General features: G+C 34.9%; 3 protein-coding genes across 12 annotated transcripts; 1 reads left to right on the forward strand and 2 right to left on the reverse strand.

The window, feature by feature from the left end:
- Nucleotides 1-4,726: 4,726 nt before the first annotated feature.
- LOC140777546 (uncharacterized) lies at nucleotides 4,727-21,113 on the forward strand. The gene is made up of 9 exons (XM_073121724.1): nucleotides 4,727-5,031; nucleotides 7,340-7,549; nucleotides 7,659-7,761; nucleotides 7,849-7,928; nucleotides 8,009-8,086; nucleotides 17,394-17,485; nucleotides 18,809-18,920; nucleotides 19,042-19,167; nucleotides 20,628-21,113. The coding sequence occupies exons 1-9, from the start codon at nucleotides 4,795-4,797 to the stop codon at nucleotides 20,748-20,750; spliced, it is 1,161 nt and encodes a 386-aa protein (XP_072977825.1). The 5' UTR covers nucleotides 4,727-4,794; the 3' UTR covers nucleotides 20,751-21,113.
- On the reverse strand, nucleotides 8,103-17,380 carry LOC140777545 (uncharacterized). Its single transcript, XM_073121723.1, has 3 exons — nucleotides 12,938-17,380; nucleotides 12,707-12,825; nucleotides 8,103-12,618 (listed from the first exon to the last, which is right to left on the reverse strand). Exons 1-3 carry the CDS (start codon nucleotides 14,715-14,717, stop codon nucleotides 12,187-12,189), a joined length of 2,331 nt encoding a protein of 776 aa, XP_072977824.1. The 5' UTR covers nucleotides 14,718-17,380; the 3' UTR covers nucleotides 8,103-12,186.
- LOC140777547 (transcription factor bHLH35-like) lies at nucleotides 19,175-26,389 on the reverse strand. 10 transcript variants are annotated; one of them, XR_012107036.1, is made up of 7 exons: nucleotides 26,166-26,354; nucleotides 25,927-26,084; nucleotides 25,582-25,836; nucleotides 24,511-24,681; nucleotides 23,965-24,067; nucleotides 20,368-20,479; nucleotides 19,175-19,405 (listed from the first exon to the last, which is right to left on the reverse strand). XR_012107036.1 is itself a non-coding variant. In XM_073121729.1 (6 exons), exons 1-5 carry the CDS (start codon nucleotides 26,275-26,277, stop codon nucleotides 20,411-20,413), a joined length of 765 nt encoding a protein of 254 aa, XP_072977830.1. In that variant the 5' UTR covers nucleotides 26,278-26,357; the 3' UTR covers nucleotides 19,175-19,405; nucleotides 20,368-20,410. The 10 variants fall into 10 exon arrangements, 7 of the variants coding, with proteins under 7 accessions (XP_072977830.1, XP_072977828.1, XP_072977832.1 ...); XR_012107037.1 differs by having other exon boundaries at nucleotides 20,357-20,479; XR_012107038.1 differs by lacking the exon at nucleotides 23,965-24,067 and having other exon boundaries at nucleotides 20,357-20,479; nucleotides 26,166-26,357.
- Between the last annotated feature and the right edge of the window lie 884 nt (nucleotides 26,390-27,273).

Genomic DNA, 27,273 nt, shown 5'->3' on the forward strand with positions numbered 1-27,273 from the left:
AATCCACATGGAGGCAATGTAAAATCCATATAACTATAAACATTTTATGTGGGCATCCATAGCTTCCAAATAAAGCAATTAAAGAAACTATAGCAAATGACATATAAGAAAATCATTATATGATAGTACTCCTAACATGATCACATTGAGAGCCTAAAATAACTACTATATCCAAATTGAGTAACCAGATAATTCTTAGGATGAAATCTTAAATGTAAAATGGATAAGCAACGATAACAATCCATCTAAAATCATAGATGGTTGACGATCAAAAGCAACTAGAACCATAAAAAACCTTCTTCTAAAACTTCTTATCTTTCAGTAGCCCCCTTAGAATCTTGGTTACACTTAGCATGGAAGATAGCATAATACTTCTTGAACTCAGCACTCAACAGTTCCTTGCTCGGCAAAGGAGTCAACTTTGTCCTCATACTTCTCGTACATTTAGGAAAAGTTTACCAATATAAAATAAGATCGAGAAACTATAGCAACTCTCAAGAATTGAAATAACCCACAACCCTGCAATCACTTGAGAAACCAAGAGGTCAACAAATTTACAAGATATAGGACCTAGTACAATGACAATACTGAGAGATCTTTTAAAAGAAAATATCAAAAGACATACACCAAAGAACTTCAGATCACGTCTAGATGCAATTTCCCTTAGAATAGCAAAACCCCTATTGATCTCATATCTCAATGGGAGTACAATGTTCATAGTCAGATCTTTAGATATGCTTACCTAAAGAATATGAGGTGGAGACCTAATATTATTAAGGCTTCAAGACATGAGATTAGGGTCTATATTGAACACTCAAATAGTAGAATTGTACACTCGCAAGAGGAGGCTTGCCGAAGGTGGAGGAGGATGAGGCGACAACTTGAGGAGGAGAAGAACAAGGAGGTAGCTTGCCGAAGGTGGAGGAGGATGAGGCGACAACTTGAGGAGGAGAAGAACAAGGAGGTAGCTTGCCAAAAGAGGAGGCAGGTCGATGGTGAAGAAGAAGGAGGAGGAGGCGGTGTGCTGATAACTTAGAAAAAAAAAGTAGACAAATTGTTTATATAGCGAGCTTATCAAGCCTTAAATTTAGGCTTAGGTTAAGCTTAGCCAAACCAAACCTGAGCTTTAGCCGAGTCGAGTCTGAGCCGAGCTCGAGTTGCTCGTTTATTTTGACACCCCTAGCTAGAGCCTTCTCCATCTCCGGCAATTTAATTCTCGACTCCCTCTTCACTACTTTCTATGGACACAAGGTAAGATTCTTGTTAGCTTGGAAGTTGGTGCTCGTGTTGGTCAAGGTGTCCTCCTTCCTCGAAGATCTTCGTTAATGCCAACTAAATTGTCATTTTTTCCACCATCGTCTGCTCTGTTGTCTCCTCCACCGTCATAACAGTTTTTGCTCATCGATAGGTAATATTTGTTAGATTGTGGTGTTTGGATTTTGGTTGCTTTTGTTTCTCTATTCTATAGTAGTGGTGGTTTACTCCATTGGTGGGTTGGAGATCTTTAAGTCTCTTAGTATTTTGTACAGGGTTGTGTATCTACAATTGATTGATCGCGACAAAGCCATAGAGTATCCTTATGGTTGTATTTTACTTTAGGTCCTTTAGCATGATATATGTAGTTCTTGTTGTAATGTCTATTGTTGTTGCTGTAGCCAAGTTGATGGCTTATATCAACGAGTCGTCATTCTATTTTTTTTTTATATGAGACCCACTTTTATGAATGAATGAAATTGTGCCTATGGGATTTTTCTCTAAAAAATGAAAGAAAAAACATCACAACTAAAATACCTTGATAAGCCATGTAAAAAGATGGAAATAGTCTTACATTAACAATTTGTACCATTTCGATAAATCCATAATTCATTAAATATAAAAATATACAATTTATATATTAAATAAAATTATTAATCTTAGCTTCTTTATTGTATGTAGAAGTTGTGAACACGACCTTCTAGTTCCTCTATTATAGCAAGTAGGTACTCATGATTAGGAACCAACCATATAGTTATAGGTTAATACATATGTATTTTAGTCTTCTAAGAAACTTTATATAATCTCGAAGAGATAAACTATTTACTGGATTAGATATTTATCTAGTCCTATCTTTATAGGATAGATAATTCAGTAATTATAATTAACTTAGCCCAAATAACGTGTACCATAAAGATCTGTATATGTCTCATCATAAATTTGTAATTGATAAATGACTTAATTTATAAGAAACATCTTCCTATATAGTATACTTTTATCCTTATCCATACATGATACATTACCTCTCCTCTGGAAACCAAATTGAGTAGGGATTTTTTCATTAAAAAGAGTTGGTAGATTAGCTGGGATAATTAGTTTTGCCGTTGGGAGGCAATCCCTTGGGCATCAAAGTCCAAAATACCCCAATGATTAGAGGGAAGCGAGCAATGCTCAACTCCCCAAAACTCAAAAACTTGTTGCCAACCAAAATGAGCAGCCCAATCAATTGCTCTATTACACATTTGATCAACATACAAAAATGAGACAAGAAATAATTAATTCAGCTTCACAGTACAGTGTTCTATAATGTCTCGAAAAATTCACGAGGCCTCCATAGGATAGTAGACAACATCAATCACCAAATTAGAGTTACTTTATACCAAAATGTGAGGGTTGTCAAGATGAACAACAACAATGAGAGCTAAGAAGGGTTAGGGTCTCAGCTTCAATCCAAAGTAGAACACAATGATAAAGGACCTACTGATAGGTGGAATGGAGTAGCTTGATCAGTGCAAACGACAAAACTAAAACCCCTCTAACCTATTAACTGGATGCTAAGATCTATCAAAATTTATTTTGACACAATCGATACCTTGGGCAGCCCAGTTACTCAATTGATTTTTGTTTCTGGAGGGATAAGGACCACTTCTCTTAAGATAGTACTCCATGGGCAGCCCAGTTACTCAATTGATTTTTGTTTCTGGAGGGATAAGGACCACTTCTCTTAAGATAGTACTCCATGGTCATTTGCATGATTTTCTATGTCATATGATCAGTAATGCATTTGATCCTTTGAAAACACTAGAGGTTCTTGGCCTTCCAAACCATCCAGATGGTGATTGCCACTATAGCAAAAAATTTATCTAGATCCCCCCCACTAGATGCCCCCAAAATCATAAGCAATTCAGTTGCTATCAAGTATGAAGGTTATGCTCAAGTTCTAGGCAATTACATCCCAGACCTAGAGCGTAATATAACAGCCAAAAGAGAGATGATCTAAGATCTCCTCCTATAGGCCACACATTAGACACGGTTCAGCTGGTCCAATGTGTGGGCTATAAATGAGAACCCTAGTTGGGGCCCGACCCCCATAATACTTTTTAAAGAAAAACTTTAGCTCTTGGGTTAACCCAGAGCTTCTACAAATTTTTTCCAATCTAGGCTTTTAGGCTAAATTCTTGGCCTAGTGAAAGAGTAAATGGATTTGACAAATGCTTTCCCTTTCAGATCAAGCCGCCAAACTTATTTATCTTCAAGCGGCCCAGTCATTAAGGCCAGAATAGAGTCACAAAGGGTCAGCCCAATGGCTTCCCTAATACAGCTTTCATCCTAGGACCCATTAGTCATAAGATCTGAGACAAACATATTACTATGAGTACTGGAAGTGTTCACAGAAGACAACATGCATGCTAGAGGGCTGGGAGTGATTAAAGTATCCCCAAGTCCTTCACTTTAAGACCATTCTCCATAATATGTTTCATATCATTCCTAATGTTTTAACCATAGCCCACAAGATCGATCAGGCCCAAAAAGGATCTTTCTTGGGCTTGGCAGCTCAATTATCAAGAGTGCCATACTTACATTTCATAATAGGGGCCTAAAAAGCTTTGTCATTATTTAAAAAATTAAAGATGTTTTTTTTTAAAATATTTCAAACAAGACACTTTTGGTCAACCAAAAATCTTTTATAGCAAGGCCACCCTCAGCCTTGGGCCTAGTCATTTTGGCCCAATTCACCGGATGGAGGCCCTTTCGATTATTTTCCTTTTCTCACAGGAATCCCCTAGCAAGCTTAAATATCTAGTCTAAGGTATATTGAGACCTAAGTAGAAGCCAACCAATAATTAGAAATACAGTTGAGAGTAGAATTAATAAGGATCTACCTACTTGTAAAAGATAAGATATCGTTTTTCCAGCCAATCAACATACTGACGACATGGTTAACTAAATCAATCTGGTTGGCAACTGAAATGCGGTTTGAAAATTTTTTAACTTCAAATAAACATAGGAGAATTGGCCAAGACCAATGTTGACGAAGGATGGTATAGCTTCCTTAGTATCTATGGAAACATTAAACACTAGATTTATCATGATTAACCTTTGGTTTTTAAGGGAATAATACTTATCAAGAGCATTCTTGACTGCACTAGCTAAGGCTTGGGTTACCTCAGTCATAACGAGGATATCATTCGTATAGAAGAGATGAATCAAATCCAGGCAACCTTTCTCTATAGGGAAGCCCTTCAATTGAGCTGGGATTTGATAGAGTCATTATGTTCAACCATAAGATCAATTGTGCACATTCATGGAAAGTTGAATATAGAGACTGGCACATAATTAGTACAACTGTAAACCACTTTGTGCTGCCCTGATCCTCCTAGTCATTACATAATGAGAGGAAAAAAAAAAATCTATATTTAAATACACCAAAATGGGCCCCAAGCTCTTCTTTATACACACTGTAAAACTACTCAACAGTATCAGATTCTCCTTTCTTCCGACTGTATTTTTCGTGAGGTTCGCGGCTTTCGTTTCTGTTCCATGGAAGCCCTCCCCGGCTCCAGCTTTTCTTCCCATCTCGCCCAAATCCCTCCTTCCCGCCATTTATTGACTTCCAAAGATCCCACCTTTCGATGTGGATTCTCGAGAACCTACGAAAATCTGCATGCTTTAAGGCTCTCGGTGAGTGAAACAAGTGCGCTGAGGGGTTGGGGCAGGATCGAAGCTACTGCCGATGAAGTTTCCGCCAGCGGCGGGGGAGAAGATGGATTCCTCGAGGTATTCCTCATGTAGGAGTTAGAAACTTGTACGTGACCATTTGGTTTTGAGGATTGTTTCAAATTTCTGAATTAAATTGCCTAGGTAAGTTTTCGTTCATGGTTAAAAGATTTTAGTTGATGATTTTGATTGTAGAATGTTTATATATATAGCGAGAAATAAGCATGAGGAATTGGAATTTGTGTGTGAATTAAGAGTATCATGATAATGCCTGTTGTAAGCTTGTTTCTTTTCTAGTGTTAGATTCCCTTGAGATTGTCATCAGTGCTTAGGTAAGCCGGCCTTTGGTTTTACAAAAACATTAAGAAAATGCTATGAATTCAGAGACATGTAGAAGAAGTGAAACAATCAGTCAGAAACAGACTACAGTAAGCTACTAAGATAATGGTGCAGGAAGATATTACATGGAAAATGTCAAACCAGGACAAACCAAGAATGAATGCAAAATTTCATTAGGACTTATTTTTCTCGCGAAGAAAGTAGAGGATGGTATCTTCAAGACTATCTCTTGGATCACATCCTAACATGGTGTAGCTCTAGTGGATAAATGACAAAATTATCACCATGTATGGTCGGTTTGTACATTAGGAGAATATTGTTCTCCTAAATAGTAAGAAGTATATCATGAAAGGAACTCATGCTATTGTGAGTCTTGACAGAACTGACCCTAGGAGCCCTGACTGGCAGTGGTTTAGGCTTGCCGGATCCGATGTAGCACCTTCCTCCTTTTCTGTTCTTTTCTCTGTTTTATGTAGGTTTGCTTCCTGGCTGGCCCGGATCTATAGTGGTCATGATGGAATCGCCGGAAGATAGATCTTTTGTGTCGACATAGAGGCTTGGACAGTATTTTTTACTTAATTTTATGTACCCTTTGAGCTTGATACTTTCTTGCTGTCCTGTTTTTTTTGCCAAGTAGTGGGAGCTTATTCAAACTACCTCCCTTTTTTCTTTTTCTTTTTGTATTAGGCATGTAAATATTTGATTGATATGAATGATATATCTAGCCTATAGGGTTTCCTTTAAAAAAAAGGACTCATCAACTAGCTCTGTCTTGTAAATAGATCTTCATCATATTCTCCTTTGTGTGAAATGAATGTCTGGGTGTGTTACCCAGAGTGAAACCAACTATCTTCTCTTATTATTCTCCTTTTCTACCTATCCTTTTTTTTAATTATTTATTCCTCACTGCATAAATCTGAAGAGAAGACTTATTTTGGGTTCCGCCTGTATGGGCTTCTGTAGCAGTCCATATGGAACAGCTTATCTACGCTTCTTTTTCTCTTGTATTTCTCTTCATTTTTCTCCTAATTCTGCACCTACAAATTAACAAAAGGCGATAAATACATTGATTCGTTGATGCCTCACACCTACCAAGTGTTCAGGATGGAACTTCAAACAACATTTCTTCAAGGAATACAATTAGCACAATCTCGGTATCGTTCATCTTGGATAACATATAGGTCCTAGGGTTTTGTCCTTTACATATTGTAACATATCTAATTTGTGCTTATATCTACAATTACTCATATGTATTAGGTCGGCATCCTGGGTTATCCTACATCATACACAACTACACAACCATATTGCCATTGGTGGATAGCTTTGTTCAAGCTTGGCTTGAAGTTAGTTTTGAGCATAAGTCACATAATCGAGCTCGGGTCATTTTGTTTCAATTCGAGCCTACTTTCTAGCATATTTTGATTCAAGCCAAGCTCAGCCATAAACAAGCTGCATGATAACTAAAATCAAATATATTTCAAGCCAAGCCTGATTCAAGCCTGATTCAAGCTTATTGAACCATCTCATTTTCTTATTGAAAACTTATTGAAAACTAAAGCCGAAACTCATTGGTTAAAGTTACCAAGATTTCTTATTTTGGCATTTGGATTACAATAGGCTAAAACCATTCTACTTTGGCTGACAATATTCATTTTTTCTAGAGGTCAAAACTGAAACCAATCGAGAATATCTATCTATATATATATATATATATATAGATTTTGAGTCTTATTGAACCAAGCTCAAGCCAGCTTGATCACTTTGACAGTGGTGACATATGTGATGCCCTGGGGTAAATCTTTAAAGTTAAATATAATATTTGTTGCAAGTACTGTGGCTTAAATGTGTAAAGCTGGATTTTCTTAGTTATTTCTCATATTGGTTGGAGACTTTTGAGTCCTTTTTAATCTTTTATATGTTTATCAGAAATACAAACTATTGATTCTACTCTTTTGTTGCATCAATTGTTCAACAACTAGATATGAGAATTGAGAAATGATCTATCGCTTTTTCTCTTGTACAATTAAAGAGCAATTTGAGTCACGAGACTCACAATGAAGTTCATGAAGTGGACATAACTGAGAACTTGAAGATGGTTACAGCTGCCACTAGTGGAACTGGTGCAAGTGGATCTAGAACTGGGTTGTTTAGAACACCCATTTCTGGAGGTGTGCAGAGTGCAACCTCAGCTCATGATTTACCTCCTCCAGCTTTGGCTGTTCGCAATTTGATGGAACAGGTGATTTCTTTGTAAATATAGATTTTAGTGATAGCTTTTGTGTTGGTTGATGTCTCATGATTCCCTTTTTATTGATATGTTATTCCTTTTCATTTTATTCTATAAGCAGGCTAGGTTTGCTCATCTATGCACTGTCATGTCGCAAATGCATCATCGTCGTGCAGGGTACCCATTTGGTTCACTAGTTGACTTTGCATCAGATTCAGTGGGCCGTAAGTTGCCTTACTGTTTTTATTCTTCCATATAACATGTTATAAACTCAAAGCATTTTATCCCTAAAGTCTAAGCATCACATGCAGATCCAATATTTTCATTATCACCATTGGCTATCCACACAAGAAACCTGTTGGCAGACCCAAGATGCACTCTTGTTGTACAGGTGTCAACTTTTGCATAATTTTAAATCAAGAGAATCAAAATTGTATATTTTATCAAACTCAAATCTTATTTTATTCCTAGATACCTGGATGGAGTGGATTGTCAAATGCACGTGTGACAATATTTGGTGATGTTATGCCCCTCCCAGCTGACCAACAGGTTCTTTGAAGCTACATTACACATTTAATAGTATCATGTACTTAGTTTTCAATGTCAACGCATTTTCTATCCCGCCCCAGAGAAAAACATCTTGATTCTGATTTATATATCTTCCACTCCCCTCCTGTCACTATGTTATCTCACCCTGAGTTAAACTGTAATTTAGGTTCTTTTCTAAAGATCATAAAAAAATAAAACCGACATTAAAACAACTTAGCAGTTGTATTTACTTTAGAAACTTCTATTGCCAATTTTCTATCTTCTTAAGGTCTCCTACAAACTATATTGAGTTTTCGTGTGGTTAATAATCAAAGTAATCCTTCTCTTCTTCTTTTACTCCTTACACGGTGGTTCTTCACTGTCTACAAACTATATAGACTGAAAGTGATCGTTTTCTTTTGAAACTGAACAGCTTTTTCTTAAACTCAAGATAATGATTCTATAGTAAAGCATGTGCTTTCTTGTTAGTTGTGTGTTGTGTGAGCATCAAAAGCAACTAGCTCGATTCCATTGTTGATTGTCAGTTAGCTTATTTATGGGAATTTATATATATATATTTTTAATTTTTGGATATATTTTCTATCTAAAAATTAGATTTGGCTTTAGAGTATTCTATTTGGTTAAACCTCCTAAAATCTAGGAGATTTTGTTGTTTGTTTTAGAAATGTTTTATTAGGATTTAGTTGATTTATAAGTAAAAGAATCTAGTTTGGTTATAGATTGATTAGGAAAGATTATGATAAGTTTAGGTTATGATTTGATGTAATCTCATTGCCTCTTTATGTAGAGATGATGGAATTTAAAAATTGAGAAAAAGAAAAATCATAGAAAATTGAAAAATATTATTATTGTGGAGGATTCCATATTTATCCTTTTTCCTTTCTCCTCCTTATAATTCTCCTTATTCTTCTCCTTCATCTCTTTTGTGGTGGATTCTATGCTTTCTTTATCCCATACAATCTATATGGATTTTCTTTTTCCTTAAGTTAGGTTGGTTAATTTTTTTTTTTCCTACAACTTGGCAGGTTTTATTCAAGCATCTAAATGTTGGAATCAAGATAAGCCGCCCAAGAAAATAATACATATCAACCATATTGGCTGTTACGATATTAGACTTTTTTTAATTATATAAAATTCTAAAAATCTAGATTTTTTTTTAAAATTTTTGAGGAAATGATAAAAAAAAGAAAATAATTACTAATATATGAAACCTAAAAACAAAAAGGGGATATAATATTTTATCTCCTTGTGGTTTTATAAAATTTCCATATACTTTTAACTTAAGCACTTATTCCTTTGGTGGTCATGATTAAAGTGCAGCAATTACTTTTTTTCATTATATTTGACAAAACTAGAGATTGAATTTATAGATACTCATTAGAGATAGTTATAGAGAATTGGATAAGATTTCTAATCCATCTAAGATAATATCGATTGAATTTTAAATGATAAAGATATGATAAATGTATTGAATAGATATATGTTTTTGTAATATCTTTGTCATCTAAGTTCAATCGGTATTATTTTAGATACGTTGAAAAGTATATTTAATCATTTGCAACTTTGTTTCTACTTTCTAATGAGAATCTTCAAGTTCGACCTATGTTTGATCAAATATGATGAAAAAAAATAACAGTTACATTTTAGTTAAGAACATATGGATTAAGTTCTTAAATTAAAAGTAATGTGGGTTTCATGCAATTGAGTCAAACCACATGGGGGTACAGTTCAATTAACCTATACTAAAAACATACTCACACAAAACTATGATGAATACTGAGCTGGATTTGGTAAATTCCTATGGCTGTCATCATTATCACTATAAATTTATAAGTACTAATGTTTAGGATTTGGTATTCCAAAGAGTGATTGAATTAAACTAGTCATATCAAATAGCATCTTTTTTATTGTGTCTGAGAATAACAACAAACAATATATGGATCTTGTGATGACTCTAAATAATGAGTACTCGATGAATCAGTCGTAGAGAGCAACATCCTTATGACGACATCGCTGATATGTATATGCATCCTTAATTAATTTGTCTTCACTCCTTCGACCTCCCTTTCCTCCATCAATCTTCTCCTCCTCCTTCGGCAAGTCATTGCAATCGTCGCATCCTTCTCCAATCAGGCTCGCGCTGGCTCAGCTCAAATTGAGCGGAGCCGAGCCTAAATTTTAAAGTTTTTAACTGATAACCCTCCCTCTCTCTCGATTTTTCTTCCTCCTCCCTCGAGCTAGGGTACTCGACGTAAGCTTGCATAACGACAACAACGAAGGCAATCGAAGATGGGTAGCTTGAGGACGAGGTTGATAACGAGTGGCGAAACTATTAGGAGGGATGCCGTGCAACACCCCTCGTGCCACATGTCGGTATGCCACTAGCAAAACAAGTGCTAACCGACATGCCCCGTGCCAATTGGCATGGCTATCCATGACTGTAGCTTATACTAGTATATCCTAAGGTTTTTAGTTTCGGCCGATTCCGATTGAGATTAGCCAAAACGGATTGCGATCGACCCTAGCCGATCCCGTTCCTAGCCGAACTGGTTTCAGCTGGGGTATCGGCCGTTTACGATTGATCTCGTCCAAAACGAGCGATACTGAGTCGAATCCGACTCGAGGAACATCAATAATTGATGTCCTCCTTCACCTGCCGCTCTCTTTTCTTTTTTTCTTATCTTTTTCTCTTCTTTCTCACCTCTTCCATCGGCGGTAAAGTAGATCTCCGCCGACCTTGACCTCTGGTGACATTCTCCGACAAAGATTCGATGATCTCGATCTCTGGCAATCTCGGGTGAGTTTTTCTTATTTTTTTCAGTTTCTAATTTCTCTCTCATTCTCTCTTTTTCTCTTCTTGCACCAAGTAGACGACCTCTACAGCTACAGCCGTGAAGATTTTAACACCAATAGCAAAGAAAATTTTAAGTCAAACTATGTCTTCATTACAGTGAAAGAAATTTGACTACTTTCTCTTTATTTGACACTAAAACAGACAACAAATTAGCAATTGAAAGAAAGATTGGAGAAGTTAGTTTTTTGTCATTATAATATGAATTGAGGTAGAGAAATTTAAGAAAAATGGCAAAAATGAATAATTAATTGATTTAAATTATGCTTTTTTATAATAAAAGCCCTTTGACTTCATGAATCAGAGAAATAGATAACAGATTATTAGATGACAGAGATAACCCCTGGTTAGATGAGATATAGAGTGAGATCACAATGAGGGTAGATGCTGGTACAAATCATTCAATAACGGGAGATAGTATACCTACTAGTACCAGTCATAATTCTAATGATACACTTGATAGTGAGATCGTCCCATTTATATTTGCTAACTAAAGTCAAGGAGGCATACGAATTGAAGACAAAGAACTGAGGATGTATATAGATATCAGTGACGTCATAATGAGAATGTTGCTTCTTATTATTATAGTGCATCGGGTATTTATTGTTTGGAGCAATCACAAAATCCGCATGCTGGTTATTATTATCAGTATTCTTAGTATTCTCAAACACAAGATCTATATGCTTGTTATTATCCTCCTCGGACATAAGTCATACAACAAAATCCATATAATATGACTAGTATAACGGAATCATTTATTCGGGCATTAGGTCATAAATATCAATGTTTTGAAAAGCGGCCGCGGATGGCGGGCGGTCACCCCACCGCCTAGCGCTTAGGCGGAAGGCGGGCGACAAGGCGGGTGACAAGGAGGTCTAGCATTTTTAATATAAAAAAATTATAAATAAATAAATAAACATATATAATATACATAATCACAAATTCACAACCATAATAACATAAATACATAAATAGTAACAAGTTCTAAAATAAAATACTAAATAACATAATCATAATTCACAACCATAATAACACAATCACAATTCACAACCACAATAACATTACCACAATTCACAACTATAATAACATAAATACATAATCAAAGATTCAAAATTATCACAACCATAAGTTCCTCGCAACAAGTTCACAATCATAACAAAATAATATGATAAAACAAATAACATATAATCAAAAATTCAAAATTATCAAGTTCATAACAAGTTCACAATTATAACATAAAGGACATATTCTAATCTTCTTCACAATCTATGGGATAAACTTCATCTACCAAAAGATTATCATCGGAATTATCATCAAATTCTAGCTCAACATCATCCTCATCATCTGTTTCTTCATCCGACTCAATTAATTGCTCATCTAGAGAAGTGGAAGGAGTGCTACTAGTAGTAGCTTGAGTAGATCTAGTGCTCCTCCTTGATCTTAAATATTCTTCGGCTCCTGATGCTTCTGTCACCATCTCCCAAGTTAACCCTTCACCTGGAAAGACCTCTTGCTCTACATGATCATTATCCAACCATTCCCTTGCATTATTTCTTTCTTTTGAAACGACTGGATCCTTCTCTTTCGCTATCTTTCGATCCTTCATTCTTGCATTAAATTGTACATAAACAAGATCATTTAGCCTCTTCACTTCCAATCTATTTCTCTTCTTTGAATGAATCTGAAATCATCAAATCAAAGACTAAATCAATTTGATAATAAAATTCATCAATTTAGCTTAGTCAATACAATGATTAATGATATATTACCCATTCAAAGGAGCTCCAATTTCTTTCACATCTTGAGGAGCTACATGTTAAATTAAGAATCTTAACCGCCATACATTTCAAGTAGGGGGCAGCGGCTCCATATACACTCCACCAATGAGCTATAACCATAAAAATTAAAAAGTAACTTAGTAACATACAAAGAATAAAACTGTAAAAGACATGTTTTACACAATTATACTTTTACAACATATGCTAATTAATAATTATTACTTGGGTTGAATTCATCATTGTTAACTTCTCTTGTTAATCTTGCTAGCGGTCTCCCAAATATCCCAGTGGCATTCTTATATGCTTTCATCTCCACATTTGAAATGTGAACTTGAATGGCTTGATCTGGATAAAAGCTCTCAATACAACTAAGAACACCATCCATTACATTAAAGTCAGTCTCCATCTCATCCAAATCTCTATAAAAATAGTATGGATTTAAGTAATTTGCAGCAACGTGGAGATGTGTATCAAGCTTTCCATTTGTGTAGTGATCAATTGCATCTAGAAAAGGCTTGGAAGATGTCTCATTATTATTGAAAATATTCTTTATTTCTTTCTTGACATCTTTCAATCCACCATATATGAATCCCATTGGTGGCTTTCTTTCACCATCAACAACTCGTAGCAACTTCACCAAAGGAGTGAATACTTTAACTGCTAATGACACTTGCCTCCAAAATTGGTTATTAAGGATAGTAGAATAAACTCTCTTTCCTTTCGTAGTTTTTGACCATTTGCAACTTAAAAATTCATCGGAAGTAAACATAAGCCTTAATTTTTCTTTCTTCTCCAAAAGACTCTGTAATGTGAGAAATGAAGTGGCAAATCTTGTAACCCCGGGTCTCATGATCTCCCTTTTTTGTGTAAACTGACGCATCAAACTTAATGTTTTGTGATATCCATAAATGAACACAGTGATTTTCCTTCCACGTTCAATTGAACCCCTAATCCTTCCTTCCTTTGATATCATCTCTAACATCAAATTTATACAGTGGGCAGCACAAGATGTCCAATATATATGAGGATAATTTTGCTTTAGCAACCGTGCAGGTGCTAAATTAGCAGCAGCATTATCAGTCACAACTTGAAGTACATTTTCCTCTCCCACTTCCTTGATACCCTCAACAACAATATTGTGAATGTATTCACCTGTATGTGAATCTTTAGAGCAATCAACTGAACGTAGAAAACTAACCCCCAGCTCACAATTGACACATAAATTCATAATGCTTCTTCCTTTTCGATCTGTCCAAGCGTCAGTTAAAATGGAGCAGCCATTTTTCTTCCATGCAGCTCTATGGTTCTCCAAATTATCATTTGTTTTAGCCACTTGCTTCTTCAAAAGTGGCTCACGTAACTCATGCATAGTTGCCGGCTTGAACCCCGGACCATATTGACCAACTGCTTCCATCAAAACATGAAATGATTTATCAGTTACAGCATTAAAGGGAATGCCACACTTATAAACCCAATGAGCTAAGTACATTAGCACTCTATCTCTTTGTTCTTTTGCAAAAGTATCTTTTATACTTGTTTGTACCATCTTTCCCCGCTCTCTAATTGAAACTTCTGGATCAATAGATGTGTATTTGTCTAAAGGACCTCTACTTCTTGGCTTTTTACTTCCAACTTCTAAAATTTCTGGATCTTCCTTTTCTCCAAATATATTTACTTCTGCTCTCAATTCTATTTCCTCTTTTGATTTATCCTCATTTCTCCTTTTGTTGCCCTCTATATGCTCTTTAATAACTTTTTTTGCCTCATCTGTAGCTTTTGGACAAGGCGCAACATCACCTCTAACATGAGCAATATGCTTCTTGAATCTACTAATTCCTCCCTTAGTAACCTTCCCACAAAATCTACATTTCACCGTATTGGCATCAACTTTATTTGGAAGGTATCCATATTGCCACCCTGGATCATTAGAGCCAACAGGCACAAAAAATTCAGATGAAGTTGACCCAACCACAGACGGTGTTTGAGAGGAATTAGTGGTCATATTTGACTATCTGTATTCTGTAATGAAATTGGGCAAAAAACAAATATGATTGATAATTCATAATTCACATTTCAGATTTAAAAATAGTAATTAATTACTGTTTTACCTTCTCCAATAAAACAGATAGTAAGATATTTAGTTATTACTAATTATTGATTACTAATTTACTCTCTAGTTAATACTTAATAAGTAATAACTTAATCCAGTAATTCACTAATTCAAAAGAAATGTTTGAGACAGATTAACACTAAAAATTAACTCACTGTTAAATCTTAAATTCTTAATCTCTAATCTTAATTTCTGAATTAATTAGAGGAATTAAGAAATAAGAAACAGAGAAAACATATTATCAGACAATTACTGAATTAATTTCTGAATCAAATAATTAACAATCTTAATTAACAGAATTAAAGAAAAAATAGAAGAAATGAGGAACTAAGTAATAAGAAATAGAGAAAAACTGAAAAATCAAAAACATATTATCACTTATCAGATAGTTACTAAATTAATTTATGAATTAAGTAATTAAGTAATTAACAATCATTAACAGATTACTAATTAATATTTCAAGTATTCAACAGATTAGCAGAATAGCAGAAAACTACTTCAATTAATTTCTAAATTAACTAGAGGAATTAAGTAATAAGAAACACTAGAACAGAGAAAAACTAAAAAACATATTATCAGATAATTACTAAATTAATTTCTGAATTAAGTAATTAACCATCATTAACTAATTATTAATTAATGAACATATTATCATTATTATCAGATAATCACTAAGTAACTAACAGTGTTAAGATTTAACTACTTTAGACAGAATTGAAAATTAAAAAAAAAAAATTAACTACTTCGGTGTGAGAAACAGTGAAAATGTGAAAGTGAGAGAGAGAGAAGGAGAGAGTGAGAGAGAGATTGTGAGAGAGAGAGAGTGAGAGAGAGGGCGCAGCGAGAGAGAGAGGGCGCACTGAGAGAGAGGGCGTAGCGAGAGAGAGAGGGCACAGCGAGAGAGAGAGATGGCGCAGCGAGAGAGAGATTAGGGATTTAGGGATTTTACTGAGAGAGAGAGGGCGCAGCGAGAGAGAGAGAAGAAATATTAATGGTTTGGTTAGTTTTTTTCAGTAGATATTGGATAATCCGATCCACTACCGCTAAACCCGATAAGGCGAGTTTGGCGGGCCTAAGCGCCAGCCCGCCTTATCGGCCCGCGCGGCCTGCTAGCGCTTTTTAGCGCTCAGGCGGCCCGCCAATGCGGCAGACCGCCTTCTACCAACGCCAGGATGAGTGGCGGGGCGGCTGGTGTGCCGCCCCGCCATGGCGTCCGCCATGACGGCCGCCTTTTCCGCTTTTCAATACATTGATAAATATCATCATTTACAAACTTATAGTGATTATAATAATGGAGACAAAGAAATTTACGAAATCATCAAAGTTTTGAATTTTGAGTAAGTTAATATATTTTTTAAATTTGTACACTTCATATGTGAGTAATTTTTATTTTGTTATTTTTCTATCGTTTTTTTAACTTTTAGAAAATTTTCTATATTTTTAAATAATATTTAAAATTTTATGTAATTAAAAAATAGTCTAATCCGATACGAGTGGCCAATATGACCGATACGTATCATTTTTTTAGACGGTCGATACCGATCCCAATACCGAGAACCTTGGTATATCCTCTCTATGCAAAAATAATAAATGAGCATATAGCTATACCGGTATAGAACTTATTCCACAAGTGAACACTCCTTAAATTTTTCTAAAGTTTGTGGATCTCAATAACTTTACATATTATCAGCTATGTTTAAGAGCCAGGGAGCATTGCCTAGATAGAGAAATTGCATATCATCCTTTGATATGTTTAGAAATTGTTGATATGTGATTTTATTGGAAGTAGTTCGTTCCATAAGTTTCTTAACCAAGCTAGTTGTGGTTTTCATAGTACCCTTAGCACATTTTGAAGTAAAGAAAGGTGCCAGAACAAGATTAATTATAGTTTACCATCCTTAATTAAGCTAGTTGTGAGTTTCGTGGTAATATTTTTGGGTAGTATCCTAAACATACTTTTGTGTAAGTTTAGATTGACTCATTTTTACGCAGCCTAAACTATTTTATAATTTATTATTAATCCTAATTTGATTTATATCCATATCCATATAAGATCTCATTCATATTCAATTTATATCTGTATCCGTTTAGTCGGGATATGACTTTTCATTTTAGTATCCGTATAATATCCATGTTTGAAGCAAAAATATAGATCCGATCTTTATCCTCTCCGTTTCCAGTTTTTCACCCTTAGCCCCTTTCTCAACTAAATGGTTGGGAGTCTTGCACAAGCTCATAGATGAATAAGATTAAATAAAGCTTGTACTAAATATCTCCTCAATGGAAAGAACCTTGCAGAGTTTTTTTTTTTTTTTTTTTTGTTTTCAGCAAAAACTGATTTGGCGGTTGCAATGATCTCTTGAATGGTTCTCTTATTTTGCTCATATCGTAAATCTGGAACTCCCTTTCTTTGTGGTTGCCAACACTTTTCAGTGAGGTATGATGGGAAAATGATCTGATTCAAAATTTCTTATTTGTTTTCTCAAAATATTGGATTAACATTTTTATTTTGTTTATAGGTTATTGTTGACTTCATATCATGAAAATTGTTACTATTGCCTACTTCAGGAATGGGCACGTCAGCAGTACATAGCAAAACATCAACAATGGGCATCCCATCAGTGGGGGAACTTTTACTATTATAGGATGGAAAACATAAGGTTTGTTCCCCTTCTTGTTGTGTAAAAAATGTTCTTACATCATGACAATTATTATCCTGTTAATTTTTTAAGGCCCTACATGCAAAGGGATTGATATAATCACATTTTCTATATTCTATGATTCTATTACAACCAGGCAGTATTGTTGCTGTAAACAAGTGTAAGGAAACTGATAGATTGCCATAGATTGTACTGGTGGTTAGGTTTCTTCATGTCTATCTCAATCTGATTTTTGATTACATAGAGAGATGGAATCAACTGTTCAAGTTAATTTCTGACTCTTTACATTATTAACATGAGAAGCCTTCCTTTAGTCTCTTATTCTGAATACAGAAATTTGGAAAATCACTCCTCAATTACATGATACCTAATTGCAAGAAGATGAATAGATCTTCCAAACTGCTTACTGGCTTAATTTGTTTCATGCCATGCCTCTCTCTTGCTAAAATCCTTGGACTCTTAAGATTGCCTACAAGATATCAGGTTAATACTTCTCTAGAGGCTTGTGGATTTGGATTATGAGCTTTAGTCCATCTTTGGGGAAATTTAATGACTGAGGAAATAGTGAACCGCTGTTGCAGGGCCTCATGCTATTCCTAACCCTTGTGGAATTCCCAAAAAGGCATACACCCTTGAGAATTAAGATAGATAGGAGCTCCCCTCCCCTTGAAGCGCAAAGATCCTAGCTATAGTGCATATTTGACACATAGGTTAACCCTAAATATGAGCCATATCAAGAGCCCTCAGTATCATTGAGAGATGGGGAGAAAGTCTTTGTGATTGGTTCACTATCTTATCTGTGCCTTCTGGACATTTCCTTTTCATTGCTTAAGCTCTCATAGACTGTGGAGGTTTTCAAGTTCCACATTTAGATCCATCCTATAGTCGCAGAACTCGTTGAAGATCTCAATCAAGTGAATATACAATCTAGGGGCTGGCTACCCAATTTAATTTATACCTACTATTCTGTCTGGTTTTTGGTTCCATGTCTAATTTTATTAGTAGCAATCATTCGGGCTAATTCTTCAATAAGAATGCAGAAAAAGCTTAAGATCGTCTACAAGATATCAGGTTAATACTTCTCTAGAGGCTTGTGTTTTTGGATTATGAGCTTTAGTCCATCCCATATTACTTGGGGGAATTGATGACTGAGGAAATAGTGAATTCTTGAATAAGAATGCAGAAGAGGAAAAGTGTGGATAGGATAACAGGTTAAACATGGAAAAGATATGTATAAACCTGACGATTTTGTCATCTATTCTTGGTTACTTCTCCTTCATCAAGTACTATATTCTCTTTTTCACCTGCATGTAATTATTGCAGTGACATATATTTCATCGGAGGTTTTGGTACTGTGGCATGGGTAGATGTGAAGGAATATGAAGCGATTCAATCTGATAAGATTGCTGCTGATGGTGGTGAACAGAATCTGAAAGTAATCTAATAAATTCCATATTTTTTCAATAAAAAATTGATCGGGCAATTCTTTTTATTCATATTCTTTCTAAAGCTCTTATTGTCTCTGTTCTGACTCCATCCTTGTGCTTTTCATATAGAAACTCAATGCAATCTTCTCAAAGCCACTCAAAGAACTTTTATCTGCAGAAGCAGAGATAGATGATGCAGCCCTCATATCTATAGACAGCAAAGGCATTGATATACGTGTTAGGCAAGGTGCACAGGTACAATGTCCTAGCTCAGATATTTAGTAGTACTTGCTGTTTTCACCTTATTACTTCCTTGAAGGGAATGGATGTTATCAATTATTACAGCTTTCGTTGCACTCACATTTTTGCCTGCATGAGGTACGAGAAGTTCATAATGATGACTTTCCAAGGCTCAGAGGAGACGTGTCAAGTAAACTGATTGATTGAATCTCGTGATCAATGTACACCAGATATGTGGGATATCTTTTGGTCACTGCAGCATGAATTAATGTCAGTTAGTTAAGTAAATTGATATGCAGAATTTGAAAGAATCTTGATGGTATATCCATGCAAATACTGTATATGTAATTATGTATAAGATTTTAAGTCATAAGTCAGCAGATTAGCTTAGATAAGTTCTTGCTCCATAAGGCAACATAAAGCACTTTCATATAACATCCTGGCAATAATCGAAGAATACACGTGGAGAATTTCCTTGTTGGAAATACTCAAGGATTAATATTAGGAAAATGGTTTACTGAAAGATAGAGGTGCTATACCTTGTAGATTGAGCAGCTCTAGGGCCATATATATGAATATGTCAATGAGTAGAATAGGTGACTGTGATAGAGTATATGAGGTACTTGACATAAATTGGCAGCTCTAGGTTATCAAGGTACAAGTCAAAATTTTAGCTATTCATAATTTGTGGAATCCACGTTTGTTAGAAATTAAATTTTGATAGGATTTGAAGCCCTGGGATTATGGGGTTATTTGTTTGTTCAGTTGATTACCTTTGTGCTGCAGTATTATTACCAGCACCTGCCAATTATAAATTGTTCTGCTGAGTGCTATCTATCTTTGACTATACAATTAAAGAGTTAACAGTGGACACTCCCACGAAGAGAAATTATAGAGATTCAAAAATTGTGCTTCCTCTTGCATAAGCAAATTCTTAATACTATGAGGGCATTATAGTTCTTTTGCATGTCAGTTATCAATTCTGCTTCTTGCCTACCCTAGATAACATAAGTGCTGTCACGGAATGCATCTCCTATAATGTCATTTGGATTGTCATTTTGGTTCACACATAAGAATTAATATAAACTAAAAAATATAGGGGGTTGAATTTAGGCATAACAACAAAAGCATGAAATTTGTTTAAACTTGAAAAGTTCCAATATATTGTGCATATCAATTAGAGAGTCCCATGCAGAAATCCTACCTAAATCCTACCTTTAGGATGTATTGATTGCACGGATACAAGCAGAGGAATACTTCATGGACATTTTTTTCCCTTAATTGCAATTATTTGCCTATACTGGATGTTATCATTGTGTGATTGTACCTGCATTCATGCGATGATAATATATTATTATTGAAAAAAAGGGAAGAAACTAAGGTAACCACTGTTTGATAAATGATTTAATCATCTAGTGATCTTGTCCTTTTATGGAGTGGATACTGCTCGAACTCATATAACTTTGTTTATGCAGTTCAACATTCAAAGATTATCCTTCGAGGTGGATCATCCAGTGGAGACTCTGGAGGAAGCGAAAAAGGCACTTAAAAAGATAGTTGACAAGGGCTACAGGTCAAGATCGCACAAGAGAAGATGAAACTTTGCAGCAGCTCCATTTGCCTCTTCCTCTATAATCCAGGAGAATAAGCATAGTTAATATGTACGCCTAAACGAGCAAATTATGGATCTTATGTGCTAACCATAAGCATCATTTTAGTTCTTTCTTGTACCTGTGCTTCCTCTACGCTCATACTTACAACTGGTGCATGGATCATTATGATGTACAAGTAATGCCAATTGTGCCAGGCAGGCAATCACCTCCTGATGCTCGTCTTACTCTCTACAGTGTTGTAACACAATCACCCTCTTGTGTGCTTTAATGATTTCTTGAGTCAAAAGTCTTTTACTTCTCTTTGCCCATTCGACATCGAAATGGTGAAAAGCTACTATTGAGTTAAAATATTTTGAGTCCCCTTCCAACTTGATGCTTGAGCTGAAGTGCCCTGAATTCAGTATGTGCAATTCTTCTACACTGTAGTGAACAATTATTTGTGCTCCCATCTCCATGAAATAGACTGGAGCAACAGGAACTAAGCTCTAAATCTGTAAACAGGAGATCAAACTGATTGGGTTTTCTACCTTTGTTGCTAGAGATGTATGGAACTGTTTGGGACTGTTTTAAAAAAGTTCATGCATATCAGTATATCAAGATGAGGGCAAAGGTTTGGTTGACAGAGCCTAAGTACGTAGGGATGGCAAAGGGACCTAATAAGGATCTATTCGAGTTTTTCTATTGTCTACAATTGATTGGTATTGTTCCATTTTATCCTTAATACTGTGCCTTTCATTCTTTATAGTACTTCTCTGTTTCTCTTTGTCATCAACCGGAAAAAGCACGACAACGGACGGACACAGGGCAATGGAGGCAGCTCCGGCGAAGCTGCCTAGGAGAACAGGGCGGCTGCTGTAGAATTAAAATTTAGAACTAAACTCTGTAAGATTAAAATACATAATAATTAATTTAAGTAAATCTATATTATTATATCATGTCTTATCGAGCCTTATCAAGTTTATTTGATCGAGCTGGTCTCTTTATCAAACTTGGCTCAACTCATTTCCGAGGTGAGCTTGATGGAGCCTTATTGAGCTGACCTCGAGCCAGCTCGATTATTTTGACAGCCTTAGAAATATCATACACATGATCTTATTTAATTTCAATACAAAATATTGGGATAAAAAGTATTATCACTATTATGGCAATGTGATACATCCTGGAATAGTCACAAGCATTTCATACACTAACCTCTAGTTCAGCAAGACATCTTCTATGATTTTCACATAATTTAAATTAAGAATTATATAGACTACTAGCTTATTTAAATACCAAATGTCTTGTGTTTCGAAGTACTTTCTCTAATGAAGAGTTTCTTAACTTTAATCACTACGACTTTATTCAAAACCTTCATCTAATGAAGAGTTTCTGAACTTGTAATCAAATCATCCACATCCAAGCAAATAATAAGTACACTATAAAAGTTGTAATCATTTATCATCATAAGGACTTTCTTTAGGCCGTATGGGGACTTTAATTATTATAAGTTACAAACTTTCTTTTTGATTTTCTTGCATAACAAGTATTTTATGCACTGATTCGTATATGAGCAAATAAATGGGTTAAATACATTACCCCTATACTTTGGACCAAAATTATTTTATCCCCTTAAACTTTGTTTTGTTTCAATCACACTGTGCCTTATACTTTTGACTAAGTTGCATTTCATCCAAAATTTTACAGTACCATTTTAAATAAAAATAACTTTATTTTCCTATACTTTTAGTTTGTATCAATAACCCATCTTGAACTTTCTCTTTGAATACATTTATGTTTATGTTTTTGTTAGTTATTTAATCATAAATTGTTAACCGAGTTTATATTTGCAATTCAATCAAAGAGGTAAACTAATTTTGATCCAAATTACAAGGATAATTAAGATGTATTTAATCATTTATCCTTTCCTTTTCCTTGGATCCTTTTACTTACTAATCTAGCTTAAGATTTGAATAGACCCACCTTTATTGTATTTTTTTAAATAATTATTTACAAACAATATCTTTATATATTTCTATAATATTAAAATCTAAGTCTTAACAACTTTCTACAAATCAGATGTGTACAATTTTGGAAGCTATTAGTTCTAACTAAGCTAAGTATTTTATTTTATTTTTTTGTTTTACTAGAAGGATATAATCCCCATTATGCACACACCACAAGAAGTTAATAGCTCTTCACCCCCCATAAATTTATAGGATATATATACTATGGAAGCTCTTGAAAAGTCCAAGGATTCCTCCTTTTGTATCAGTCTTAAGAGATAGAAATAAAAGATATATGAAGTAATTATTAATCATTAACACCTTAGAGAACTCTTTTTGAGAAAAGTTTGTTGGAATGATCGTCTCTAATCCTTTAATATACTTGGCATGTCTCTTCTAAGACTGAAAGCCAAATGAGCTCCATTCCAAGTTCCATGATATCACCTTTGGTAGAAGATCGAAATGACTTTGTTGACTTCATCTTCTAAGAAAGCTTAAGGAGATATGAAAGATGAATGAAACGATAGAGCTTTCGCAGTAATACCTTCTTATTATATGTAGTAATTAATGCAGGAGAAATTAATTCCTTTGGGGATCATAGTCTGCTTAACTATGATGGTTACTGTCACTTTTGGCACTTGCACAACAAAGTAACATAGACTCTCATATAGTGGTAGTGAAACTGAAGTACAATAGGGCCTGCTAATTGCTATTAGTCGTAGAACACATACCATATAAAAATAGGTAATCTTTATATATATGTATATATAAATCATCAACTTTACTTTCGTACCATTAAAAAGAGTTAAGTTCTAGCTATGGTCATATTTTGGCACCACAAGAAATAATAACTGAAACCTAGAGATCTTTTTGTCTATGTAAACATGTACACAAATAGAAAGATTTAATTTCTTTTCGACATACTCAGGGTTAGGTATTGTAGATTCTGGGAGACATTTGATTGTTAGAAATTTGTTAAATTTGTCCCTAAGGATTTAAGATAAATAATTTCTAGTCTAACCTGCATATCGATTCTTAAAACAGAAAATCTAAGTAGATTTCCTCTATTAAGTGTGATGTTCTCTAGACAACTGCCTCAATTAGTACTAGAAGTTGGAAAAGAAAGTTAGCAGGATCAGAAGAGAACAATTTCTTTTTTATTAAAAGAAAGAGAAGTGGGCAAACTAAACAGCAAGAAGAACTTCAAAATGTCCTACTTTACTAGAGACTTGCAGAACTTATTGGACTGCTTGAGGTATCAGCTTCAGCAATAGCATTCTTGATCATTTCTTTCATTTGGACACTGTCTGTTTCATCAGTCTGAAGGAAGAAAAGAAAAAACCTAACTTAGTTAAATTCTTTAGAAAAAGAGATGGCCAACATTTTCGCAGGTTTGCATACAGTAAATTGAAGACAATATCTTTAGTGCTGTGACACTATGTGGACATGGCCCAAGATTTCAAATCCTAATGACAAGATTTTGCTTGTGGAATTGTAATAATTTTCTTTAGATTAACATTAGCATCAACTATTCAATATCAGTATTTTTTTTTTATTGTAAACAAAGAGTGTAAAAGAAATTAAGTTGTCAATATACTTGATTTAAAGATTGCATTCATGAGCATGAAATAAATCTTAATATGGAATTGAAATGACAGAATACAAAAAAGGTGATGTAGAGAGAGAGAGAGAGAGAAAGTGTGTGTGTGTGTGTAACCTTCTTACAAGAAGCTATCTTCATTGGAGAGAGAGAGAGAGAGTACCTCAACAAAGAGAGTATGCAAGAGGCTATCAGAGAAAGAGGTGATGTTGGCTGTAGTAATATTGAGGTGTAGAGACTCCAAAACCTTGCTCAATTTAATCATGGCCCCCCTCTTTTTATTGCAAGTGATGCTTATGAGCAAAGTCCCATTACCCATATCACTCACCCTAAGCTACACACCAGAAGAAAAATCAATGAGTGCCAAGTTATTTTTATTTTACCTACTCAAACTGGGAACTAAATGATCAAATCCATCATTCATCAGATTAACTTTTTAAAAAATAAGTACATTGAGGGCATTTGCACCCAAAAAAAAAAAATCCCTAAATTTTTGTAATAGCAAGAATGGACTCTTAGAAATTAAGCACATACATTTTCTATACTAGATATATACATTTTTTTTATAATAGAATAGGCACAATTTACATAGGAGATGTACACTTGAGCTTAATCTTGCTACTTTAAGAACTTATGGGTTTTTTCATCTTAAATTCTGCTCTTGTATCTTGAAGGCAAATGATGATTCAACTACGGTCACTAAGCCCCTATTTGGTTTAGGGTTAGGGAATTTCTTATTCTACAGTAAGGAACACTACTCTAAATCTATAATTAAACATCAAAATATTCCTACTTTCTATAAGATTCAAATTATTCACAAATAAGCCCAATTAAACTTTACTTCTAATTTGACTAAGGCTATTACCAAAATACTCTCCCCTTTTCTCGCTCAATTTTTCAGCTTATCTCATATCTTCTTAATCAAGTATGCATTGCATAGTTATAAGAAATAAGAATACTATAATTTAAATTTATGTTTCAAACTAAGAGTATTTGAGTTAATATTTTACTTCTTGTTTATATTTTTACCTCAACTGTAACTGTAGATCACATAAAATGTAATTATTACACTGATATTCTAGTTTATCATCAAACATCCTATTTAATGTTTTCCTATTCTAGATTAGAGTTCGAAAATATAATGTCTACTTTAGAATATTTAGGGACTAGAGGTATACTCTTCCAAAATGTCTTTGGCCCATTCACTAAATTATCAAAGGGAGAGGGAGAGTACTTCGAGAATATTGGTGGATAGAGAGCTCGAATCGGTGGAGGATATTGGAGCTGAAGGCAATCTCTGCGTGCTTCTCTTCTTCTTCTTTCTTCGCATATAGGAAGGACGATCATCATGCTCAAGGTCACATAACGAGGATGCCGTACCCTCTTTCCCTGACTCGAAATCGGATATCTCTGCCGAGATCTTCCTCTCTTGTTCTTGAAGCTCTTGGATGTAGTCAATGGCGTCCTTGATGATCGACGCCTTGTCCATCTACCACGCTCAACGTATGTAATAATGTAAGCATACAACATAATACACCAACAAAGTGATGGGTATTATTTATATTGCATTAATCTTTACCTTAGTGATGTTGGGGACAACACTTCGGAGGGAGTAGAGGCTTTCGTTCAACTTCTTTCGGCGGTTCCTCTCGGTGGCTATGTTCTTAGTAGCCGCCTCCGCCGCCGCCGCCGTCGACGATGATCCTGCGCCGTCGGCGGAGCTCTCGGCGGTGTAGCCTGAGACCTCATCCCACCCCCAACTGCATCAAATTAGAGAATTAATGATGTCCAAATTTGGGCAAAGAGAAGAAGACCCACCAAGATTACTCCCCCCAAGAGATGGGAATAAGCAGAAACCAATCAAGTTGTTGGCTCTCAAAGAACCTCTGTGTCTCCCAGTAGCAGTTGAACTCCTGTTCCATGTCTTCATCCATGCTGCTCCTTAGTTCAATCTCTAGCAAAGTGAAAAGAGAGAGACAGAGAGAGTAGACCACATAGGTACTATTATTTATTTAAATAGAGGACCAAATGGGTTTGTTGAGGTTAGCACTGAGGATCTAATGAGTATACAAATTAAGTAAAGAACGTGGAACATAAGAGAAATGTGCCAGATGTGATTGAATTAAATGATGTTGAACAGGTTTTGTAGAGGTATTCTTAAATCTTCTTTCTTTTTAATGTCGTTGTACTCCAGGTAGATGCACACCGGCACTGTTTGGAGATCCCAGGTGAGGTTATGTGATTAGAATATATGAAGTAAAAAAAAAATGTAATCACTTTCAAAAACTTCTCTAATTTTAATGTTTAGTTGTATAAAATAAATCACACACCTGTACTTGGGCAACACTCGGATCTTATCTTATTAATTAGGCTCATATATCCCCCACATAATTAAAAGAACTTTTCATATAATAACATCCTACATTTTGAATATATTATAAATAACAAGTTGGAAATTAAAGGATATAGAAAGTTGGGAATTTAATAAGCGAGATCAGCACATGTTTGTGAGGTGATCATAGTGAAATGTGCCAAATTTTATGGAGCATCTATCTTGTGAAGAGTATGAAACATGTGGTTTAAATGTATATAAAAGCTAAGTTATAAAGATAATATGAACAACTCCACCTCCCCCTGGTTCACAAGTGTATAAAATAGCAAAGCCAGGACAAAAGTGTATCAACACTAGCTTTCATTACTTTTTTTCTTTGTGGTAATGGCACATTCATTCCTTTTATTTATTATGATCTATCTGCCCTACTCTAATAAAATTTTTAGGTCAAAAGAGTCTGGGTATTTTTTATTTTTTAGTTGCGGCGATCTATATGGATATTCTTTTTAGTTTACTTAGTGGGTTCTACGTATAAGTTTTATTTCGTATATAATGACCTCCTAAATTATTAAAAGACCTCACTTGACTACGGAG

This window comes from Typha angustifolia, chromosome 15 (genome assembly GCF_048772165.1).
Source record: "Typha angustifolia cultivar Huaian chromosome 15, ASM4877216v1, whole genome shotgun sequence".
NCBI classification, from domain to species: Eukaryota; Viridiplantae; Streptophyta; class Magnoliopsida; order Poales; family Typhaceae; genus Typha; species Typha angustifolia.